Source organism: Ornithodoros turicata, chromosome 10, assembly GCF_037126465.1.
Source record: "Ornithodoros turicata isolate Travis chromosome 10, ASM3712646v1, whole genome shotgun sequence".
Taxonomy (NCBI): domain Eukaryota; kingdom Metazoa; phylum Arthropoda; class Arachnida; order Ixodida; family Argasidae; genus Ornithodoros; species Ornithodoros turicata.
Window position 1 is genome coordinate 3,960,829 of NC_088210.1, and position 25,224 is coordinate 3,986,052.

Here is a 25,224-nt window from a genome sequence, read left to right on the forward strand (position 1 = left end):
GGCGGTCAAACACGGAGAGCTGCCTCGGGACCCAACGGGCACTAACTTTCCGAAACTGGAGGTGTTCATGAATGGTAGTGTTCAACGTTGCCACAGAAAGGTCCGTCTTCCGAGCCAGCTCGAGACATGTTATCCGTCGGTCCTTGAGGATCAGACGCTACACAAGTTGGATGTTCTCAGGAACTTGGGCACGACAACACAACAAAACCTAACTACTCTTCTCCTACAGCAAAAACGTGCAATACGGTATATTGCTTGTGTACCAGCTCTTTCGCATACTGCTGACATCTTCCGTAGCCTCCATATCATTAAAATAGACCATTACTATGACTATCATCTTTTCAAAGCCTACCTCACTGCAGTTAGACATGATAACCAGTTAACCTTATCACTGTTCAAACTAAAACAAAATCTTACCCAAAAAACTCGACAGGCCCAGCTTTGGCAAGTGCCTCGATCGCGTACAACCTATGGTGACCAAACTGTATCGTATCATATCTCGTCGCTTCTTAACAAATATACACTGCATGGGCTAGACATACAGAGCTTCTCATTGAAAGACCTGCGATCTATGTTTGTCACCTGATTTCACCTGCTTAGAGTCTATGGTTTCCATTTGTACTTGACTCACTTGTTGTTCATGTTGTATATTCTTGGGTTTCTTCTTTTTCTTTTCAATTAATATTTTCTGCTCAATGTTACATTGCACGAATCATATTGTGTATTGTCGTCACGTTGTTGTTGCGTGTATGTACTTTACTGCCGTTGTGCCGAGTATCCTCTTGGGGGTGTGCCCTCGTCAAGCAGCAGTCTTGCTGCTTTTAGGCCATCCCTTGTACATAGCCAGTGTAAGTTACATTCCCATCTCGTGAATAAATTCAATTCAATTCAATTCAACTCTGACACTGGGCTCTGAGCCGTCCCGGCCGGGATCGTCCTGCAGTGATGTACGGCCGTCTTGGAACCGTTGGCACCACTCAAACGCTTTGCTGTGGCTAAGTGTATCGTGGCCATACTGAGCCTGAAGTCTTATGTGAATGTCAGATGACTTTACGCCTTCATTCACGAGAAACTTCATGACAATCCGCTATTCGATGTGCGCGCGCACCTCGCTGTCGGGCATCTTGTCCAGCACGTGTCTTTTCTTTTGCACAAACTATGGCGGGCTTCTAGCCCGCCATACACAAACTTTGGACCATCATGTGGTGAACGCGAGGCCTGTCACGTGTGAAAATGACGAAAAAGAAGTAGCGCGAGCCACCTCTCAGGTTGCGTTCGTTTATTCGACTCGAACAACTCGAGAGCCGAGAGAGTAGACTCTTGGTGGGCGAAAATGCCGCGGCGCGGCTCTCATAACGTCGCCCACGTGACACTAACTCCCGTTCTAAAATTCGAGGATTCAACACTAGAGGTGCTCAAGAGTCGACTCGCAGCGACTCTCCTTTCGAGGTGGGTCGCTAGAGTCGATGACGTATGATGGCTCTCATACGTCACGACTCCGACTCGCGGGTCGCGCGAGTTTAATAAACGAACACACCCTCAATGTATCGATGGTCTTGACAGTTGTCGCCGTGCTTAGAGCCCCCACTTCAATCCATTCCGAGAAAGAGTCAACCAGCATGAGAAGGCGAAGTCATTCATGGAATAGTTGATGTGGACCCTCTGCCACACGTGACTGGGGTACGTCCAAGGACGTAACGGTCCCGGCGTCTTCGCGGATGCAGTCGTTTAACAAACTTTTCATCAGCGAATGACCGCCTCGATATCTTTGTCGATTGACGGACACCACACGAAGGGCCTGGCTAGCATCTTCATCCTCTGCATGCTGCCTGGATGCTCTTCATTAAGACTTGCTGTCGTAATGAATATGCGGCGTCATTGCTACCCCGTGTCTATCATTATGGGAACAGTCTTGCCTTCGATTCTCATGTTGACGTGTGTATCCAGGGGTGTGTTCGTTTATTAAGCTCGGGCGACCCGCGAGTCGGAGTCGTGACGTATGAGAGTCATCGTACGTCATCGACTCTAGCGACTCACCTCGAACGGAGAGTCGGTGCGAGTCGACTCTTGATCACCTCTGGTGTTGAATCCTTGAATTTTAGAACGGGAGTTAGTGTCACGTGGGCGACGTCATGAGAGCTACGCCGCAGCATTTTCGCCCACCAAGAGTCGACCCTCTCGGCTCTCGAGTTGCTAGAGTCCAATAAACGAACGCAACCCAGGTGACCTCTTGTTTGAGTAATAAACTCTGTAGCAACTTAAGTCATCTGACTTATCGTCCTTGGTGTCGACATATTTCACCTTCCTCGTTTTTGTGATCTTCTCACAGACTGCTTGCAAATGACCCTTTTTGTGACAGGATCGGCATGTGTGATTCCTGTACTAAAACTTCTCTGCACGGTGATTCTTCTTCTTCTTCTTCAGCCACAAAGGGAAATGACCCTTAGCCACACAGGACGATTGGCCAGGAGTATGAGACGGGGGGATAATAGTTCCAGACGTTGTAGAGGCGCTTCTTTCCGCAGTGCAGACATTTGGTTGTTTCGTCTTCATTCCTTTGTTCACCAGCGGCATGGCCTTTTGTCGTCGATACATTTCCGCGTGTCTTTCCGCTGCTGACAACGTTCACACCGCCCTTCTTTTCGTTCGTGTCGTGCATCTGCCGCGCTTGTTTTGCTGCAAGCTCTTCCTCCAGTTCTATCTTGCACGCCATTTCAAACGTTAACTTTTCAGTTACGAATAGAGCTCGTTGAGCCTCTTCGTCCTGCAGTCCTGCCACCAGTCGATCCCTTAGGGCATCATTTAGAAATGTAACGAAGTCGCACTCCCTGGCCAGATGTTTGAGCTCGACGATGAAGTCTTTGACACTCTCATCTGGTTGCTGCACTCGACGATTGAAATGACAACGTTCAGCAATGACTGAGCGCGGTGGACTGAAGTGACCCTGTAGGAGCCTCTTGATATTGTCGTGCGTCTTCTGCGTTGGCAGGTCCGACAGAACAGTTTTCTTGGGCTCTTTGTAAGCATGTCCTCCTACTACGTTGAGGAGCAGTTTGAGCTTCTTCCCTTCTGGAACTGCATTCGTGTCGATATAATTCTCAAAACGTTAGAAGTACAAATGAATGCTATCCGTTTTGGAATTATATTCTGCCATGGCACCCAGTTTCGTGGAAGGTTGAGCTTGCGCCATAGTGAATCCGTTCTACTATCTGGAGCGTCGCTCCTTCCGCAGGTGTCTATTGATAGCCGAGGCTTCGAATAACGATCACGTTGTTATCAGCACTCCAGTATTGCCAAGAAATACTTGCTCCTTTTGCTTGAACTGGTGCTGCACATGAACTCCTGTGATCCCTTTGCAAGAATTTCGAATTGCCCTGCAGGTTGGGTTCGATTACCTTCGTCGCCAAATGTTCTATTCTGGACCAGGCAGACACGTCCCCCCACTCCCACCCAAGAAGGAAATTTTATTACGATGTTCATGAGCACAATGATGCTCATAATCCTATGGCTAGCTATAACAAGTTCCGGAAGGCAACTATACTGGTTTGAACCGATTCTTTTCCAAACGGTTCGGATGCCGAACCGGTTCAGGGGCCACGGGTGGGAATAAAGCACAAGAGACAGGTTAAATCACATTTCCGTTTGTGTGGTTTAGCGCTTGAGGTTGACAGGAATGTGTCAACAGTCGTTCAAGGTTTTGTGCGATATGAAAGACATGATTAGTAGCGGTTACGATAGGAGCATAACCATGAGTTACCGGTTTAGGTTGACTGCTACAGCACGTAGCTCGTGTCGCATTGGTTAACTAACCCACTGGATTGTTTCCAGAATTTCGGCTGGAGTAGAATAGTCAATTAACCAAGCCTGCTACCTTAGCCTAAGTACTTTAATGGCCTAGCGCTACTTTTCTTGAAGCTGAGTCCAAGCACTTGGTACCAGCATCTACTGTGCAGGAGATCGTTGAGGACATTAGAAAATGGCATTGCGCTTCTCAGGCTTTAGTACAACAGACTTTAGAGTAGCGCTTGTACTGTGGGATGTCGAAGGAAGACGTAGACAAGACGGTTGATAATTGTTTTCAGCATGACCCTTTTGCAGCACCATTATCCTGAGAGGGAGACTGCGCCCAAGTTACACAAGAAATATGTACTACACGAGAACATTTCACTATAACAAGGCAGTAGAAATACATCTCGAGCTTGACAATGCAAATGAATTGAGGCGGTATAGCTCTGTTCCTATAAAAACACGCTTGAATATCTGCTGTCCAACCCAGATGTTACAAGCAGGTTGGGCCTTGACCCTGAAGCAAGAAATGATCGCATTTATGCCAAGTTCACAGATGATGAGGTTTTGAAAAACTACCCTGCCTCTGAAGAGACCAGCATTAACATTATTTTATATCAAGATGCCTATCAAGTTGTCGATTCTCTAGCTTCGGCATGTATAAAATTTATAATGCTTCGAGTATACTGCACTCTTGGAAATTTGTCACCATCACTTAAAACACTGGTTGACTCACAGCAGCTTGTACTCCTGTGTTACGAGAAGGACTTCAAGTATTTTGGATGGGACAAAGTTTTTCAAAGGGGGTTAGCGCGTGACCTTCAAGATCTTGAAAAGGGCATTGCTGGTGGGGGTAATCAGTATGAGCCAAGAATTTCATTTAGCATGTCAGCACGACGTGACGCATATAAACTACTGCCTATTCCTATATTGTAGCGAGGCATCACACGCGTAGTAGGTGATGACCGCTGGACGGATTATTTGTGAATTTCTACAAACCCCTCATTGAAAAATATGTCTTAAAGAACACCCTTTACCCATTTGGTTGTTCTATTTTGCTTCTCAGTTTGTCGTTTCAGAAAGCCTATAGTCTGAAAAATAAAACGTCTATTTCCCATAGTATACACCTATCGATGTTATAAGAATAGATGTAGGAGTAGCTATCGCAGGACATTGCTTAAGTAAGTTAGGTTGTGCTTCATTAAAGCTCTGATAAGCCATACTCTGGTTTAATTCGAACTACCTCAAAATTTTGTATGGCCTGCCATGGTTTTAATGTATTGGTAAGAAGCCCGATCGACACAACACCCTTGCTTGGCTCAAACGAGTTGGTTTAACTTGGTTCAATAACGTGAAGTGGTTCAAGACAAGTAAGTAACTGTCAAAATGGCATCATATATCAACAGGAATTTCAATAAACGACACTCTTCTGTGTTGTGAGGTACGTTGATTTAGAAGCAGGAGAACGGTATACTGTACGGTCAAGTATATAGAGTGAAACCGCTGTGTTCGGCCGGGAGTGCACCATCAAATTGTAAACATATGCTGAGCATGAACCCACAGAGCTTCGGCTATTTTTCTGTGTATCTTAAGCTCCATGTTTTCCATGTCTTTAGGGAAGTCTCTTGCCACTAGTTATTTTGTTTATGCATTTGTCATTAAAGTGTATAGAACACTCAGCAGTTAAGAGCTGTGGGGCGAAAAGAGCGACAGACTCTGGAAACTTCACATGCGTGGCTCCTACGCCGCTCTACTTAAAAAATGTATGTTCCTACCAAGAAAAAACATCCTCAAGATATTTTATTATCGCAAATTAGAGGCATTCAGCTACATTTTGATACAACGACTGAGGTTCTAGACTGTACGGCGGTTAGTTTTTGTCATCTCTACTAGGGCATTTTTGCGAAAAAACTGAAATTTTCGATTTTTTATTTATAAAACGGCTGCACCTAGCGGCATGAAATTTCTTAACGTCATGTCCACATTGTGGTGATTAAGCGAAATAAAAAATCGCTTGGATATGGACGCGGCATTTAAAAAAATCATCAATATTGCAGGTTTTGTGGAAGTGACGCAGTCATTCTCCTCTGTTGTCTTACATTCAAAATGCTAGAAACACGCTCAAAAGTAGACATACCCTCCTCCAAGCGCATCCCGTTAAAATTTTCGCGACCCGCTAAAGGGTTTTCAAGAAAAGAGCCCCGCATATATTTACAAATGTTGCAAAAGTTTGCAGCCACCGGAGAAGCGGTTAGCTTCGGGACCGGAATATTTTGCATTTGTCTTGTGCGCGTGAAGTGGAATGCCACAAACAAATAAAAAAAAATCATCGAAATCCCAGATGGTCGAGGCACCGACCTCTGCTGGAACTGGTTACTGGAGTGGAACCTGTTTGAACCGTTTTCAATACCCCAGATCAATGATACAGTTTGAACCGGTCCCAGTTGGAATTTTTTTTTCCTGAGAAAGCGACGGAACGAAGGTCGCACGGGATGTCTACTCTCAGATTTGGCATTCCCATCTTTTATGACTAAACCAGTGATGGGCAGTACTTGAAGTACCAGTTACTCTGAGTACAGTTTAAATCATGTACTTTGTACCACACTTCAAGTGCTTTTTTCCGAGTACTTTCCCATCAAGTACTGAAGTACCCAAACTTGGACGCCAGACAAAAAATCACAGGCTATCTCTGAGTTTTCGTCTTCTTACCGCCTTTGTGTGAATAAACATATACCCCCCCCCCCCCGCCCTCCCGTCATTTTAGCACTTTTAGTGGGATGCAGTACCAAGAGTCCCTGTCTGACATTTTACCAAAACGGGATACTTGTGCTTTTAAAGAGCATGTTTGTTGAAGCAAATCTGTCGTTGAGAGGCTTGAAATGTCGAAAAAGTATCGACGCTTTTATGATTATGTAAGATGAATGGAATGCTAAGACACGCACACGTTATGACACTGCAACCGGCAGCACAATGACTTGGTCCATTGTCATTTCAGTACTCCCAATGCAGGGTTCTATGCCTTTTTATATTTTTATATACTTAACTTCGGACTTTATGTATGGCTACAAAGCATTTGTCAAGAATACTCTCTAAAGTTTTGCCAAAAAAGCAAGACACAGATACTAAACAGTGAAATGCAAAGTCATACAGATCAAATTGGCTATATGTACTTGATGAGTACTTGAAGTGCTTTGCCTAGTACTTTGTACTTTACTTGAAGTACATTTGGAATTGGGTACTCGGTACTTTACTTGAAGTACTAATGATGCAGGGTACTTGGTACTTTACTTTAAGTATAATTTTGAGGTACTTTGCCCATCACTGGGCTAAACATAGAATGTATTTTGCGAAATTCCTGCTGTTTCGTCGTAATAGAGGGCTTCCCGAAGTCATTATCACACCCAGATCGTAAAGGATGCAGGCTAGCTGGTGTACATTTAAGATGGACCAATGTTCACAATACTCACAATACCTGCATACTAATGAAACAAGAGAAACGGCGCAGGCAGACAGGTGTGGATCCTGGTGTAGAACATGGATCAAGTTCGTAAAGTTTGTTTTTTCGAAATTGTTTTCTCGCGGACACCAGACTAAACGTAAAAGACAAAAACGAGGAAGATGGAGAAGGGCCATTTCCTTTGTGGCTGAAGAAGAAGAAGAAGAAGAAGGTGTTCAGGCTACTCAAGTCGGAGAAGATTTGTTTCCAGTGCACTCAAGTAGAAATAATATGGCAGAAAATGAGGTCGCCACTGCAGTTAAAAGAGGTGAGTTGAGCAGAACAGTCAATTTTCAAAATCGGCATATTGGGGATCCATAGGAGCACTACGACAGAAAAGAAGCAGACACAACAGAGGCTTCAACGGGTGTAGTTCCGTATGGGGACCACTCGTTTTTTAAAATTTGTGAAAGCGGAAGGTGAATATTGCAGAGGAGTGGAAGAAGGTCATATAATGAGTCTACAAATGTAAGGATGAGAAAATTCTGTGGACCAGAACTTTTTTATATGCATTTGAACAACCCTATCTGATTAACTTTTTAGCGCAGGAAAAACACGAGGATGCTGAGCCTATCGGATTTGAAACGTGCCATCTTGCAAGAGGTAGGGCCGTTGAATTGGGCTAAATCACCTCACTTTAGTGAGGTTAGTCTACGTTAGGTTATACAGATAGGGGGTTCTGGCAATCCGCCGGAAGCTCCGGTTTACACCACTCCAGGGAAAATGGAGGGCGCCCAAACCACGTGATCGCCAGGAGCCACTCACAGCGGCCCCGAGCAGCAGCGCGGGAAAAAAGCTGGGGCCCAGTGCGCATGCGCAGACCGACCGCCTTTCCCAACCCCCTTCCCATTGTACGAATGCAACAACTCAGGGAAAAGAGGCGCTGACGCCAGGAATCGAACGTGGGTCTTCTGATTTCCGATCAGATATGCTACTACTACACCACACCAGCACGCCGTTTCCCATGAGCCATTGAGTGCCTCAAGTACAAGGGGGTACGGACAACCAACCACGCTATTCCCATTCTCTCTTACATCTTTCTCACTCTTTCTCTCGTTCATACACGGCCAGGGGGAATTGTAAACGACGTTAACAACAAGATTTGGCCGAGGCAGACCACACTTAGGGACGACACAATCATGTAAGCCTCAACGCCTGAGTTGTTGCATTCGTTGATTTCTGGGCGTTCAGGCTTACATGTTTGTGTCGTCCCTAAGTGTGGTCTGCCTCGGCCAAATCTCGTTGTTTCCGCCCATTCTCTCCTCCGGTTTATCTCTCTCCTTTCTCTCCTTTCTTCCCCCTTTCTTCACGGAAGTCTCTCCTTTCGTCCCCCCTACCACCCAGCCTCGTCTGCTTGTCTTCGCCGCTTGCTGTAGAGCAACGATCATGCTGTCCCAAAGCACACAATCAAAAAGCGATGGTGTATGACAAATCAAGTTTATTTGTCCTCGGGAACTGCCTCGAAAAAGCTGCAGTACATATCTTTTTACATCTTGTAGCAGGCTTCACTGAAGCTTAGGTGCTTCGACATCGAAGGGGGGCAGTTCAGAAGCCAATGCCAGCCGCCGGTTCTAAAGCGAAACGCACCGCCTCGAAAATATTGTCGCCACCGGCGCGCGAGCTCGGAAGATCTCTGATTGGCTGTGCATTATATGTACAAATATTTGGATGCTCATTGGTCTCCAAGAACTGGCGTCAGTTTCCTTCGGGCTGATTGGACGAGAGTCATTGGATTCAGGCGCGCGGATCCAAACGGTCGGTCGAACGGAAGAGAAAAAAACGACAGAGGAGACATCGCGTCTGTCCGGTCACGCGTGTTCTCTCGGACTGCAACCGTTGTGCACGCAGACGCTAGGGGTAGTTGAGGGTTTTGAATGCTTTAGATTTAGATTGTGGCGAACTGCTAATGTGAGAACGGAATGGCACATCAACCTGATCATCACAACAGCGGGAAGACGAACATGACATGGAATCCCTGCACCTCCAAACGACGCAGAAATCGTCAGAGAGGAAGTCTGCACTCTTTCCGACATACTGTAGGTGAACGGTAAGACAAGTTTGATTACTTTTTTGTGGCCGAAGGAAGTAATGCAGGTTTATCACGTTAAGTGTATTACGTACTTACGTATTTACGAGTCACTCGGTACTTTAACGGCGTTTCATTGTGCAGTGCATTGCCATAACTTGTACGTCTCTGATATGCCGCTAATCAAATTAGGTGTGGTTATGCTAGTTGCCCCTCATGCACGTCGCAGCCGTGCATTCACTGTGATCGACGAACATTTTGACAAGTGCGCTTTGGTGTTCAAATACGAAATCAAGATCGATTGCCTATCATAGCAGTGATTTTCGTGCAGAGTTACGGATCATCAATAGATTTTTCTTTTCTTTTTTTTTTTTTTTTTCAGTTCTCCCGCAGCAATGGGCAACAACGACGCACATAGCTCAGCATTGGCTTCTGAACTGCCCTTCGATGTCGAAGCACCTAAAGCTCCAGTGAAGCATGTTACAAGACGTAAAAAGATATGTACTGTAGCTTTTTCGAGGCAGTTCCCGAGGACAAATAAACTTGATTTGTCATACACCATCGCTTTTTGATTTTCTGGTTTGGGACAGCATGATCGTTGCTCTACAGCTAGCGCCAAAGACAAACCAAACGGACGAGGCTGGGGGGTAGGGGGGACGAGAGGAGAGACAAAAAACCCGAGGAGAGAAGGGGGAGGAAGTTGAGAAAGGCGGTCGGTCTGGGCATGCGCACTGGGCCCGAGCTTTTTTCCCGCGCAGGAACCTCGGAGACGCTGTGAGTGGCTCCTGGGGATCACGTGGTTTGGGCGCCCGCCATTTTCCCTGGACCATTGCGTAAATGGCAGCTTCCGGCGGATGCCAATGCTGAGCTATGTGCGTCGTTGTTGCCGATGGCTGCGTGAGAACTAAATCAAAACAAAAAAATCTATTGATGATCCGTAACTCTCCACGAAAATCACTGCTATGATAGGCAATCGATCTTGATGTCGTATTTGAACACCAAAGCGCACTTGTCAAAATGTTCGTAGATCACAGTGAATGAACGGCTGCGACGTGCATGAGGGGCAACTAGCATAACCACACATAATTTGATTAGCGGCATATCAGAGACATACAAGTTACGGCAATGCACTGCACAATGAAACGCCGCTAACGTATCGAGTGACTCGTAAATGTTGTACGTAATACACTTAACGTGATAAACCTGCATTACTTCCTTCACTCACAAAAAGTTGTCAAATTGTCTTACCGTTCACCTGCGGGCAGGACGTCGGAAAGAGTCCAGACTTCCTCTCTGACGATTTCTGTGTCCTTTGGAGGGGCAGGGAGTCCCTGTCATGTTCGGCTTCCTGCTGTGGTGATGATCAGTTGGATGTGCCATTCCGTTCTCACATTAGCAGTTCGCCACAATCTAAATCTAAAGCATTCAAAACCTCAGACCACCCCCTAGCGTCTGCGTCCACAGCGGTTGCAGTCCGAGAGAATAGGCGTGGCCGGACAGACGCGATGTCTCCTCTGTCGTTTTTCTTTCTCCTCCGTTCGACCAACCGTTCGGATACTCGCACCTCAATCAAATGACTTTCGCCTAATCAGCGCGAAGGAAACTGAGGAAGTCTCGGAGACCAATGAGAATCCAAATATATACACATACCATGTGCAGCCAGTCAGAGATCCCCAGAGCAGACACGCCGGTGGCGAAAGTGTTCTGGAGGCGGTGCGTTTCGCTTTAGAGCCGGCGGCTGGTCTGGGGGTCCCCCCCCCCCCCACACACACAGCCATGCAATAGGCGGTGCGGGCGTCGAGACTGTGCCTCGGGTTAGATCAGAAGGTTCTCAGTAAAGATGGCGCATCGCCTTCCAGAAACAGGTGATAAAATTCAATTTTTATTCCTTTCACGCAATATACGAGGGCCGTTCCTGTTTAATTTCGTTTTTAATTAGCTGCACTTTCATGTGAAAGCGTCTGATTTTTGTTTTTATTCCTTTTTTCTTTAAAAAAGCCAGTGGTCCTGATACGGAACTGCATCCGCTTCAACGAACGAATTTTTTGTCCTTTGCACACAGAAAACGAACAACAAAAAGAAACACATTACGTTCTCTACATTCGATGGACCATATGGCATGCTGATGGGGAGGGAGGTGGTGCCACCCCGCAATACAGGGTGCGGCAAGATCTTCGGACACAATTTGAAAAAGCGTTAAAAATCGTATGCATGACTAATAAGCACTAAATTTGGTACACTGTCGTAGATTTGTCAGAAGTTTTCAAAAAACTCAAGCTTTCATTTATACAGCCAACATGTTCCGTGATAAGAACCGAAGAATGCCAGACCCCATGCATTCTGAATGCCGTATACCGCAGTCTTTAGGCTTAGTGCGAGAGCAGTTCTCTCCGCTCCATGCCGTACCGGATGTTTTGGCGCTGGCCAGATGTCGTCAAGTGACGTGAAAGACAGCATCACAGCCGCAGCGCAACGAAGCAGACTGTCGAAAATTTCGGATATCGTTCGCTCTTTGTCGCTCTTTGTTACGTCCGAAACCCGAACTATCAGAGCAGGTGAGCTATCAGGGCAGATAAAACGAGCCTACGAAGCAGACGGCACTGTCGTCTACTTCGTAGGCTTGTTTTATCTGCCCTGATAGCTCGAACTTCCGAATTCTTCTTCTGCTCATCTTCTTGTTTCTCATATTATTGCCCTTGTATTGTGCAATATACAACTGGAGGCAAGCATCATGACGTTAGCGTGGAAGTCGATTCGTCACCTTCAGCATAACCACTACGCTCGTACAGCGTTGAAATGCAACGATCTAACCCAGTGCATACGGTGGACTGCGTAAGATTTTGTGCTGTGCTCTGTTAACCTTCACGCTCCCCCCAATATCACTGCTTGATCATCCTCACCGCCAGCTCGCCTGTTCGCCTCTGTGTCTGTAGCGCAAGATAAGTTTCGTTTTTGCACACGGCGCATAACACCCGGTACGGCGTGGAACGCACTAATAAAATGCCCAATTCAATACGTCGTCACATCCAACAACTCCCCGTAGATGATACACACGGTTCGAAACAGTCAACATATGTGGCAATCCCACACCGTAACATGCACTGCAACACAACTTCCCACTTGCTGCAAACAGCCGACATCCTGCTTCGCGATGCGAGTCGGACTCTGCGCCTGTCAGATATCCTGTTTTGCCCCGTCTCTCGCTCCTCCTCGCCCCGGCATGTGTTACGCCGCCGCTCACCGCCAGATGTCGACAGCTACGTAAGGATAGCGGCTTGCTTTCTATGGTCCTCTCCTCGTGTGCATTTTGAAGTATCGGTGTTGTTTTCGTCTGAAGACGTTTCCGTTGAGTGAAACTGCAACACACTGTGATAAGAGCAGGCTGTGTACGTTATATTGTGTTCTAACACAGTGTAGGCTGCTTCGTGCAGCGGAACTTTCAACCCTCAATGGCATACTGCTGCGTGCCGCGATGCCGGTCAGATGGAAAATGCATTGTAAGGTGCCTGGAGTGTCATTCCACGAGATCCCGGTGGACGCGACTACACAAGAGAAGTGGCTAGCTGCTGTAAAAAGAGATGTGTGGATGCCAAACACCACGTCTAATTACTCAAGTGTGTGCATTAAACACTTCAAAAATGATGTCTTGATTGAGAGTAAGCGACAGCGCCTCAGAAAGGGAACTTCCGTGTTTCCAGAATACCCATCCTACATGCAGCCCCAAGCCCACGAAGGAGAGGACTACAGCAAGCGTCAGAAAAAAACCAGCTGCGCGGAACTCTAATGGCAAAGATGAGGCACCAAAGAAACAAATGAGGTGCTTCGAACCAACCGTGAAGCCTGAGGGGCCAGCATGAAGAAGTATTGACTGTTGCAGTGCTCAGGAGCGGTCAGCACAATAGTGGACATGCCATCTCGAAACAAGTCTTATGGGGAAGCAAGTACGTCTGATGTCGAAGCAAATGTGTATGATAAAGATGTTCACGTAACAGGTGCAGACCAAGGAACACAAGCAGTTGTAGGAATCTCAAGCCCGTTAGCAGCAGAGAGGGCAAAATGGAAACGAAAGGAAGGATGACTTAAGAGGCAGCTGAAAAGTCATCGCGGGGACAGTGGATCACCACAAAGTCGGACTTAGAAAATGAAAGATGACTCTTATTTTGGCGATCTATCACACGTCAGAGAACAAGCAAATGAAAAGAACCTCTCTGCTGCATTCCTACGGGATCAAATAGTTAATTTCAAACGGAAGAAACCACCTTGGCCGGAAGTCGTCGAGCGCCATTGTATAGTGCTGCGGCACTTGTCTGTAAAGGGATACGAGCACATGCGGAAAGAAATGCTTTTGAAGCTCCCAAGCACAAATACAGTGCAGAATTTCATCGGTGGCATTCGTGGAGAAACTGAGTTCAACAATCTTGTGCAAGCCCGGTTACTAACAGAGCTCGAAAAACTTGATGCGCCCCAGTCCAGGGTCTGTTCTCTTATCGTTGATGAGATGCTGATTAAAGAGAAACAGCAATACAACAAACAGCAGGATTGTTTCGTTGGCCATGTGGACTTGGAAGTAGCTAATGAACTCTAAAGCAAGTGGGTCCTGGCAAACTCCTTACTGTGCTTCGTGGTAAATGCACTCTCCACGTCCTACCTAATTTCAGTGCCAGACTTCTTTACCAAGGGACTAAATGGCGAACAGCTGTCAAAGTTAATTTACTATGTGATGAACAGAACTGGGTTCATGATGCTACGCGTTGTGACTGATAACCACAAGGTCGATGTCAATGCAATGAAGGAGCTCTGTGGTGCGTTTCTGACATATAGCATTCCGCGTCCATGCAACCCGAAAAGGCTTCCTTTCTTATGCGTTGAAGAATGCACTCTCACGCACTGTAGAAAATCCGTTGTCAGTTTCTTGCACGGAACTTCGGCAAGGATGGAGAGGTGTCATCCTCGCACTTGAAAAAACTGGATTCTGAAGCATCTCAGGAGTTTGACCAGAAAACATGTATTTCCAAATAGTATAAAGAAGATGAATGTGAAACGAGTTGTAGAGGTATTGTCTCCAGACGTAACCTCAGCATTGGAGTTCCTCAAGCAACAAGCAGGACACAGTTACAACTTTTCCTTTGCCAAGGCAGACCCATCAATTGTCTTCATGCAGAATGTGTACCTGGTGTGTACCTCCACGACACAAGCACCAAGAATCAACATATCGAGCAACGCAACCCCGACGTGAGGCACTACGATGACCCGAATGACCCTCGCCTGCAATGGCTTCAAGTGACATTCCCCATGTATATGGAGGGGCGCAAGAACCAAGCGACCTCTGCACATAGGTTCACTGCTGAGACATATCAGGCACTACTTCTGTCCACTCAGCTGTCGCCCTGTGTGACATTTACAGCTCAAGGTGAAATTCTATTTTGTTATCGCAAGGAAATTCAGTAGTGACCCTATCGAGTCACTGTTTGGGACATTAAGGCGATCACTTGCTGCAATGACAAGCTGATGTGCGCTCTGCCATAGCAGGACTGGAAAAGCTACTGAAGACCGGAGATGCAGCTGCAGCAGAAATCAACAATGTGATGCACACACCGGGCGTTAGCCGTCGGTAGTTTCGGTGTCAGTTTCAACAACGGATGTCGCGCCACAGCATGCGCTGATCGGGCAAACGTGATGATCAGCCCTCCACCCAGGTTGGTTGCCGCGCTAGAGCGTCACTTAGGTTGGTTGCCCTATAGTTTCTGACCACCTGTAGTTTTGGTTTTGGTTTCAAATTCCTAGGTTTTGAGTGGTTGCCAGGCGCCCTCTAGTTTCGAGCTTTGACCGTCTGTAGTTTCACTTTGAAGCTACAGCACGCTAGTTTTCCTCTGGCAGCCTCAACGCATTTTCTGGTGATATAAAATAGGCGTACGCTTGGAAATTTCATCAGAAAACAAAACAAAAAAAAAACATGGTCGACCAGTTCTTAATGAACCTATTCTCAAATGCATCTTTGGATGTGCTTCCGGACAACACAATGAGCAAGTTTCGACTAAAGCAAGCCCATCCACAGAAGTTGGAGGGAAGGTGGCAGGCCGCTTTAACAGAAATCAGCATCCCTTTTCTGATTACAGATGTCACCGACACAGTCAATAGTGTATCAGAAACGGCATTCCTCTGTTCAACGCTTGAAACACCAGCGAGGATCAAGTTCGACGACGCTAGTGATAATATCCTCTTGCCCCCGAGACAATTTTTTGCACAGCATTTGCAGTATAAGGCAAGAACTATATGTGGTAGCGGTCATTATGAGATACAACTTCCTCTGAACTATGGATTGGAAATTAGTGCGACTCTTTCACCTAAGGTAATCAAAGCGGTCAAAAGATAATCGGTTGTGGAGAGTTGGACAGAGGGTCACTTGTGAAGTTACTCAAATACCAGGCACAAACAGAAGAAACGATTAATATAGTTACCTATCGTTCACGAACGGAAGTTCTAGAATGCTACTATGAATCTGGGAAGGACCTCGTTAATGCCAATAACCATTCCTATCGAACAAAACTTCATTTGTCGCAAGATGCTCGTCCCCTCGCCTGTAACCCATTCAACGGGATTCGTCACTTGGAACGAATGAGCGACGGCTATGTGACCTTTCATCCTTATTTGGCTGTGATGTTGGGCTTCGGAACGAGGACAACTTTCTCAACCTATGCAATCGCCGGACAAGACGTGTGTCTATTCCCTGCTCCAAACTATATTTTCATATTCTGTCATGGAGAACGAATTTGTGGGTGACGTGACAGCTCCAGTTCTTCGATCGATACCGTTTGGAGTCCAGGGTAGGAACCATGTGATGTTTTATTTATTCTCAAACCTCTACTATAGGTATGTGTCTGCGAAGGAATTTACAGCCATTCAAATCGAGTTGGCAAACGAGATAGTTGATTTCATTCCATTCTTTTCTGGCTCTTGACGTGTCGGGTTGAGGATCCACTTGTGTAAATGTATATAACAAACCCACCATGTTGTGTAACACATTTTGGTAGAGGCGAACGGGAGCATCTACCACACTATTCTGCTCCCGAATTTAGTCAGGTTGGAGGAGACATATTTGATGATATATCGAGCGTTTCTTGCCTATACTGACCTAGACGGTAGCGCCATATGTTGGAAGAAAGCTCCTCGATGCCACAAGGCATATAGCCGAGGAAGTCCAGCAGGGAGCATCATTTCGAGATGCCGTACTCGTACATAAAATCCGTGACCAGTTACTTCGGTGATTCACAGGGAAAGGAGGAAAATGCAAGGCTGGTAAAAAAAAGCTCGACTCACGGAGAAGCGGGGGAAATCTTACTTCTTTGCCAACATCAAGCGGAGTGATCGATCGAGTACGGTGTTCCAGGACGTGGTAGAGGCTTCTTTGATATTCAGTCTAGCCTTTTGCATGTTCAGTGTAACATCACTGAAAAGAGTGGCGATCCAGCTGTAACTACAACAAGCACTTCAACAACACCTGATGCTTTCATGCCTGTCCAAGCGTTTGGTTGATCGCTGTTTCAACACATGCATATCTACCTGAATTCAGCCTTGATTTCGAGTTTCCAACATTGTGCTTACCGATCCTACCTGGACATCATTACGAATGCTAACATTGTAACTCAGACACACACCTTTCTAGCAATGTTATACGAGCACGACCCTTTCGGTATGAGTGAAGTACATGCTGCCACATGTGATGCAAAATGAGTTTTTGCTCGTTGTACGCGAACCAAAGGTTCGGCACCATGTGCAATGTACAGCCCAATCTCACAGACATACCATTCAAGATTTGCGAAGAATGACACGCCGCAGAATAAACGCCGCCTTCATCCTAGCCCTAAACAGGCCCGTGGTCTCAAGTTCAATCGGTGCACGCCAATACAGGCGCGTCCTCTGCTGCCCAACCTGTTCTCGTAAGCCGGAGTTCTAAGGTGCCTGAACGAGTAATTTGAACAATTGTTGAATTTGACCAATAAATCGAAATGTATGAATTGCGAGTGTGTGTACCTATGCTTTGGTTTGAATTGAGGCATCCTGGCACTGCACAGTATCGTGGCATTTGTACTGAAAACAGCAGATGCTGCGACCTGACAAGTCGCGCCTTCGATACTCCGCATACGCGGAGTCAGCCTGTTTTCGCTAGTCACGTGGAATTCCCAACGCATGGCGTCAGGTGGACGAGTCTCGTTAGTAACCTGTCTGAAACGAGTTGCGGAGTACTTCAATATCAGATGATATCTGTCCCCCAATTCAGGGCCAACTGCAACTCTGTCGTACTGGACGTCGGTCATCGCCACGTTTCAGACAGCATAAATCTTCACAATCAAAGAACTGAGAGGAGATGATGCATCTGTGTTCACACAGCCAAACCCTATACATGATGGTATCTTGAAACACTGTGGTTATATTCAGGGTGTCGAAGCGCAAAAAATACGGGTTGGGTTCAGGTTCGCGTTGCTTCGATTTCGTTTCGGTTTAGTTCCGGTTCAGCCACGCCAAAAACCGAACCGGTTCAACGCTTCCATTTTATATCTCCCATAAAACTGCTTTTATCGGGAAGTGCGTGGCTGATAGCTTACTGCTGCTGTCTGCATTGACGTTTTTAGTGGTCAGGTACTCCCTTTAGCGAAAAAGAGGAGGAATGAATGACCACTTCGAAATAGCGTCCACGCTGATGAACCAGTGTAGCCCTGCTACTTTCTGTTCCCAAAATCATTTATTTCACACGCACAGTGCCAGCGAGATACACTTAAAGGAACGACAACTACATGAATGACGATGGGATGGGGAGATTCACCGCAATAACTGCGATACCATACCTCAGTGCATGTGGGTTTAACATATGAGTAGGATGACGATGAAAAAGATGAGGCATACACACTCGCACACGCACGTGACACACGCAAATGAGATATCACACACGCGGGTGCGTCGTAACTGATAGGGATACTAGTTCATCCGGTCGCCCACAGGAGATGTATGCCGTGAAGATCACATCTCCGCATTCATGAAAAAAGCTCTTAAGTAAAAGGCATTCAAGCAGGCTAGTAGACGTCAAGGGCAGACAGAATGAGTGCAGACATTGACGGTGCTGCACAGGGTTATAACAAGGACCCAATATTGCTGCAAGTCTGAGTGGCTTGTTGTTGATATACGGGTCAGTTGGGACGGGAGCATTGCTATCTCCGAACTGTACAGAGGGCAGTCGATGAGGACGTGTTGAATGCATGTCGGATTTGGAACACGAGCTAGTTGAAGCATACCCTAGCCTGCGTCTGAACTGCGGGGTGAAGGCCACATTGGGACGAAGTCGATGCAAAAGGGAGGAGAGACAGCGGGGCAAACGGCCTGGGAGGGAAAACGACAAAGTTGGATCTACGGCGGCAACAAGGACCTGGCTGTAATGTCCCAGCAATATTGTTAAGACGCCATTGGTTGGATCATCGCCGACAAGAATACTCTCCTGTCACGACGGGTCAACATATTAGGGATCGGCTCCTGGCATTGTTTGGCAGTAGCAGCCACTTTGTCAGCCTCTTCATTTCCGCGTAGTCCTCAGTGACCGGGATCAACTGAAAAGTGATGGAGTGACCTACGTGGCACAGACTCTGAACGTCGTTGAGGAGGTCCGTGACAATTGGAGCTAATGTATCTCGTGCACCCATACTCTCTATGCACTGCAGGACTGCCCTGGAGTCCACCCACATTCGGGGAGCCTGGCGCAAAGCATACCGCCGGAACGACAAGATACCGTAAAGCTCCGCGGACGTAGAGGGAGTGCAATGTGCCAGGCGATACCCGTGAGACACGTGGGCTAGGGGAATAACGAAGGCGACCGACGAACTTACAAGTGCAGAGGACCCTGAGTTGTAGACGGCGGTGTGCTCAGCGTATACGCTTAACAGCATGTCCAATAACATCTTTCGAATGACTGACGGTGGCACTTGCTTTTTTTTTTAACGTTGACTTGCGGAGTGCCGGGGGAGATCGAGGGCAGTGACAGAGAGCACGAGGAGAGACGAAGACAGTGTTGGTTTTACTACAAAGCAGGGAAATTTAGGCTTTGATTTTGCAATGATTTTGTACATGTAGTGGCGTTGCTTAACTGTCATTCGATGGGGTATATGAGAACAGCAGCAGATGCTGCGAGTATGCCAAAATTCGGTCGTATCCACAAACACAAACAAACAAAAACTAGCTGGACAAAAACAAAAACCTACGTACCCTGGGCTGATATAACAGAATTGTACATTATGTAACATATTTACATTAAAGAGTTTGAGCGAGCAGTGCCTTTCTTTCGCAGCAGTCCATTGCATTTTAACTTTCCGTGGCCACTGTACTCACCGATCAAGGTCTGGACAAAAGTTTACGGAATATGCTCCAGCGTACTTTGTCCTTGGTGCGAACCCCATCGTCGACCGGAAATGTTGGTAGAAAAATTTACTCGTTCAGTGGGGTGAGCTAGCGCGCTGGGAGCGACACACCGCGGTAGTTTCGGTTTCAGTACGTCTTGAATGTGCTTGAGAGGTGGTTTGAATTGGCGTCGCTGCCGGCGCACTCCGCCACACCTCTTAACCAATGCCCGCTTGCGCTTGCCGCTAGGGTGTCATACCGAGGTGAAAATACACCGCTCGCGTGTTCTGTAAACCTTTGTCGGAGCCTGTACCATTAAAACACACACGTACGAAAGCTGGATCCAACTGAGAAACAGTATTCGTGCGTTAGATGCGTGATAAAATGCTCTATGTTGAAGTGGGTGTCCGCCTTTATAGTTTCCAATTTCTGATGATTTCAAGCGTCTCTCTTGTTTCTTCTCAACCTGTATTTTTCAGAGGCCCCTGTGGAGGAACGGCAGACTGGCCTTAATCTTCTGGCAAAAGTAAAGGCAGTGAAACTGATTAGAAGCGGAAGTAAGTGGAAGTTGTTAACCCATTAGTGTAATTCAAAGACATGTCGAAGGTGGTGAACATTTGATACGATGCAGGTTGTTGACATTAGGGTTTCTAATGGTTGAGTAACTCTTTGTGGAACTGAATGCCATCAACCCGCCATTTTAAGGCCCACACTCATCATTCCTGAAACCTATGTTATAATTTCAGCGAATGTTTCATAAGTTATCTGCAAGTTCTATACAGTAGTGCATAGCAAAGTGGTATAGCAACACCTTTGTCAGCGCACCGTGAGCTGCGGGCTTGAGAGGGTGGTCCTCAAGATGGCGAAAACTTGCAGGAGACGACACGATTTTTACACACGAAAGTAGTATACAGACATGCCATTGAATCTGTGGAGCTACATAACGAGCGACCACAATGTTTGAAGAACAGCAAGATGTTTTTAATGTTAGACCCGTGCAAGTGGAAGTGGCTTCGTTTTCTTTCCATTGCTTTAGCTATGGCCACCAGAAAACCTGATGCTGATTTGTGGTGGACAACATATTGTGGAGAACAGCCAGAAATAAACGAGACGTGCTGTGCGATAAATTACATTTCGAGGGTTGCACCTATTTCTCTCGATTTGAAAACCGCAGTATCATTTCGTTTCATGTGAACCACAGAATATAGTACCGTCGTTTAGTTTGGCTGTTATTCAATAAAATACACGGCTAGAGCAAACGATGTACATTGAGGACATGCCAGAGTTTACTCTTGGGAAAGCCATAATCATAATTCGGGGCTTTACGTCTCGAGACAACGGTGATCATAAGCGACGCCGCAGTGGTCAGGTCTGCAAATTATTTTGCCCACTTGAGGGTTCTTCAACATGCGCCACAACCTCGACAGAAGGCATACCACATTTAACGTCACCAGGTGACAACGGCGCGCATGTGCAACTTGTACCCTTCCACCAAATTGGCACTGTCGTCCGCTGGGTCTGAACTCGACGTCTTGTGGCCAGAAGGCGGATACGCTACCGACTGAGGCACCGAGGCCGGCTCTATGGGGAAACGAGATAACGTCACTGCCTAAGAAACAATGAGGGTGCTACCTTGACAATAGGAATGCCACGGCGGAGGGGGCGTCTCGGAGAGTTGCGAAGCCTTTCCTCCTGTGACCGTCGTACTTTGTCTCCGCTGAGGGAACGACGTCACGCCGTCGGAAATACGCGACCACAGAAGTAGCGATAGTACTTAAAATTCGTTTATTTGAAATCTAACCAATTTTCACACAAAAACCCCAACAACACGGAACGGTCCTGCGATTGTCCCCAGGATGTCAACCCCGGACGACGATGACATCCTCAGGAAGTTATCAACTGGTCCTCCCAGTGTTACCTCTGTGTTAAAGTGGTACTCCCGGTCATATCACCTGCACACCCTCAGGGTGTCAACCTGGAGCACTTGCAGGACCTTGTGGGGACAACTTCACCTGCACCCACCTGTACCTCATTTTTCTGCGTATAATTTATACGAAACCAGACGCAGTCCTGATAACTTCTCTTTTTTCCCTACATCTTGATTAACTTCCGCAATACAATCTCGCTGTTTGTTTCTAGTACAATTTTTAATGGACAATGAGCGCAGCGGTTTAAAGAGAAACCAGAGAGAAATATAAAAGATGCAAAAAAAATCTTGTCAGGGGCACGAAGTCCGAGAAACCCACTCCGAAATGTACTAGAATTCTCTTCCGAAGCCAAAACAGACACTGTTTATTGCTTATAACACGATCCTCCATACATTCGAGAGTCCTGCTCGCCTGTGACACAAAACGAAAGGTGAGCTATCCATGTTTCTTTCGATTACGCAAAGAAAGAATACTCAAAGTCAGGAATTGATTGAAGTATTAGGTCCACATCAATGCAAAGTCTATGTTTCTTACTTCTTTTGGTTTGAGACGTTCAGGTAGGAGCTTTGAAAGTCAAAAGCAGTGCGACAGAATCGCGCGCTTCTCTCCATTCCACGAGTAATGCGCTCCATTTATCAAAGACAGTCATCTTTTTTAGATGCAGAGAATTTCACCCTGGACCACCCTTTATTTCAGGAAAATGTCAATCGGGTCCCAGGATCCGCCCAAAAAGAAAACAAACGTGTTTAGAAAGTCTGAACAGGTAAACTAAACAAAGTAATGTTTCTCGTCCCGTTAGCTACCCACAGGTACGGGCACAGGACGTGCCTGAATGACTCTTCATGGACAGTACGAGAGTGTTATCCTCAGGACGTCCTGAGGACCGCGTGTGTTCTTTGGGAAGGCTGGGCACGTTGTCGGCCGGTACTGAACATATTGGCAAATAGTAAGAACTGACCACTAGTTCACCGCAATGTGGCATAGAAACTGAACACACGGAAGGCATTTAAATTTGGAATTAATTGGGCCCTCCAGCGAGTGTGATCAGCAACAGCAGGCATTCTGTAGGCAACTGATAGTCATAGAAAAAATGAAGTAGCTTAATACAAACAGGCTAATTCATTTATTAATGTTCATGCTAATTAATATTAATTATTATTGACTAGCACAGGGCAAATTAATTTATTCTCAAATGAATAGGGTCATTCAAAAGAAAGCCGGTGCACTGGCCGACAGTGATCATCACTGTTCGTCCAGTCATCACCGTAATAGTTGCAGAGATTCTCAACATGTTGCAACCCAGTTGCAAAGCAGCATACCAGGTGGCAACACCGTCATCGTCATGGCTGCTGTCGTGAAAAACAGGAAAAAGATAATAGTGATGGGCAAGAATTTCAGCAAGACCAGACATTCTAAATTCTGTACATACACAGCTCATTGAAGAGGCCTAACCCATAAGTTTGAGAGCTATCCATTTGACTCTGTGCATGTCACACGTAAAAATGGGAGAAGTCTAGCACCTAGCCCTGTTTTTTTTTACCAACTCCAGGGCCCGCTAACTTTAAACTGTAGTATTACCTTGTGTTCTCAGCAGACATGTCACAATTTCTCCAGATTTTATTTTTCTTTGCTCATTACTTTTTCTTTCCTTTTTTTTACCGTCTTAAGAATGTACAACTTTTGCAAACCTCTAATAGCCGATAGCCTTTTCTCAGTTTCTGTACGTTAGAATGCAGGCTAAACACGAGTGCTGCCATTGTTTATCTCTCCAACCCCAGCAGTGTAATATTTCTTCCAGCGGTCTTCTTTACGATGTTCGCTCAGTTGAGATCTCTCAACGGTTTTGGTCTCCGGTAACGCTTCGACTATACATCACTTTCTTTTATATTTTCGTTTTCGCGCCCTCAGTCCTCTCTAATAAGAATTTGTATCTCCTCCTCACCACCTTCGCTGTCCCCTTTCTCTGATGTACATTAGTATAAATATCTCTACCAAGTGTTCAATGTATCGCACCTGATGGAGGACGGACTCCGTCCGAAAGCTTGTTCTTCAGTAAAATAAATGTTTCAATCTCTTTAAATACTTAGTGTATGTCACACGTAAGAAGATTTGCAGCTTTTGCTTGTAGTAATTACGCTATGATGCTGTATCATCAATATATCATATGCGATCTAGTATTGGCGTGATACTCACCATCTCGAATAGCTGTCTTTTTGACCTTGTGCATGTCCCACGTAAGACGATTTGTACTTTTTGTTCGTATTATATATCCTGTGATGGTGTATACTGCTTCTACCTGTCAGTCGTTTTGGGAATTGTGAACGGGTCAAGCTGCTTCATTTTTTTCTTCACAGCTTTTTGCTTCATTACAGCTATCTGTGTAAACAAATCAATAAAATATACTATATCGATCCTTTGATGTAAACATAGTTCGGTACGAAGTTTTTATCTAAAGAAAGTAGAGTAATCTCTCCCTCTGTCAAGACAAATGTGGAAGGCAATATACGTTATTGCCTCATTTCTCCATGCAGACTCTTCGGACTGGATTTTCACTGTGTGGGACCTCAGAAATAGGGACCTGTTCAGTGTTTACAATGGTACGTAAAGATTATCACTTGAATATTTTTTTTATTTTAAGATACTGACATGATTCTGACAACAACCATGTCAAACAAGCGATCAAGGATATATAATCTTTAATTTACATGAATAATTCACTAGTCCTGTTTTCGGCCACAAAGGTTTACATAATCCAGTAAACACATTGGCTGTTTGCTTTGATTGGCTGTGCAATTAGAAAACCAAGGAGGGTGTAAGATACACAGAAAACCGTGCAATCGTTTCTGTCGATGTGAAGCTGCATTGCTGATTTTACTAGATGTGGGAAATAAATGTGTAGACAAGCAGCACCACGAATACCAAAACTCAAGAAGCTCTGATGTCATGGCAGTCGTCTCTGCCAATGACGAACAGTGAATGAGGTCACATGTTTGCTATAACAAATGCTAATAGACTGAGTGAATCAAGTTCTGATGTCAGAACTTGACGAGTAGGTGTGTTCATGGTTTATGCCCCCTTACATTATTTTCTCAATGCCAGGAAAGACTTCATAATTAAAGCCGTCATTTCCAGCGAGCTGATTGATGCAGATGATAATCACCAAAGCCATTACAGAAAATAAAGCAGTGACTCTTGTTGAAAAAAATATTTCAAACCTCGAACTGCATTGACTGAAAAACTTGTTACCTCATTTGCGTCATCGGGTATGAGCTTGCAACCATTGGTTTTGCATTCAGTGAAAACCGGAACTTGCTGTCCATACTCGGATATGGGATACTTCAAACAATGTTATATTTGTACTATATACGAGGGGTGTTGAAGTCAAACTGGGACTTTTCATTGTTTGCAAAAGTAAAATGAACTTACAGGCGAGAAATTAGTTTTATTTTTCAACGTAATCTCCAGCTGCACTTATGTACGTGGCAGCAACTCCCACCCAAGTTTCTGTAAGGTGCGTGTCGTGAGGAGCGCATTATGCGGGCGTGCATTGTCGTGGTGGAGTAGGACTCCTTTGGTGACGAGGCCCGGCCGATTTTGATTCAGCGCCT

The 25,224-nt window shown here is 45.8% G+C and overlaps 1 protein-coding gene across 2 annotated transcripts in view; it reads left to right on the forward strand.

Annotated features, from left to right (window-relative positions):
- The first annotated feature begins 7,462 nt into the window (after positions 1–7,462).
- LOC135369803 (uncharacterized) overlaps positions 7,463–25,224 on the forward strand; it is a 51,606-nt gene continuing 33,844 nt past the window's right edge. The window contains exons 1-3 of one of the 2 annotated variants that reach the window (XM_064603335.1): positions 7,463–7,550; positions 20,168–20,245; positions 24,148–24,213. In XM_064603335.1, coding sequence (XP_064459405.1) covers positions 7,514–7,550; positions 20,168–20,245; positions 24,148–24,213 — 181 coding nt within the window. In that variant the 5' untranslated portion in view covers positions 7,463–7,513. Of the gene's footprint in view, positions 7,551–7,841; positions 7,886–20,167; positions 20,246–24,147; positions 24,214–25,224 lie in introns of those variants that run through there. The other variant, XR_010415126.1, reaches the window with a different exon arrangement.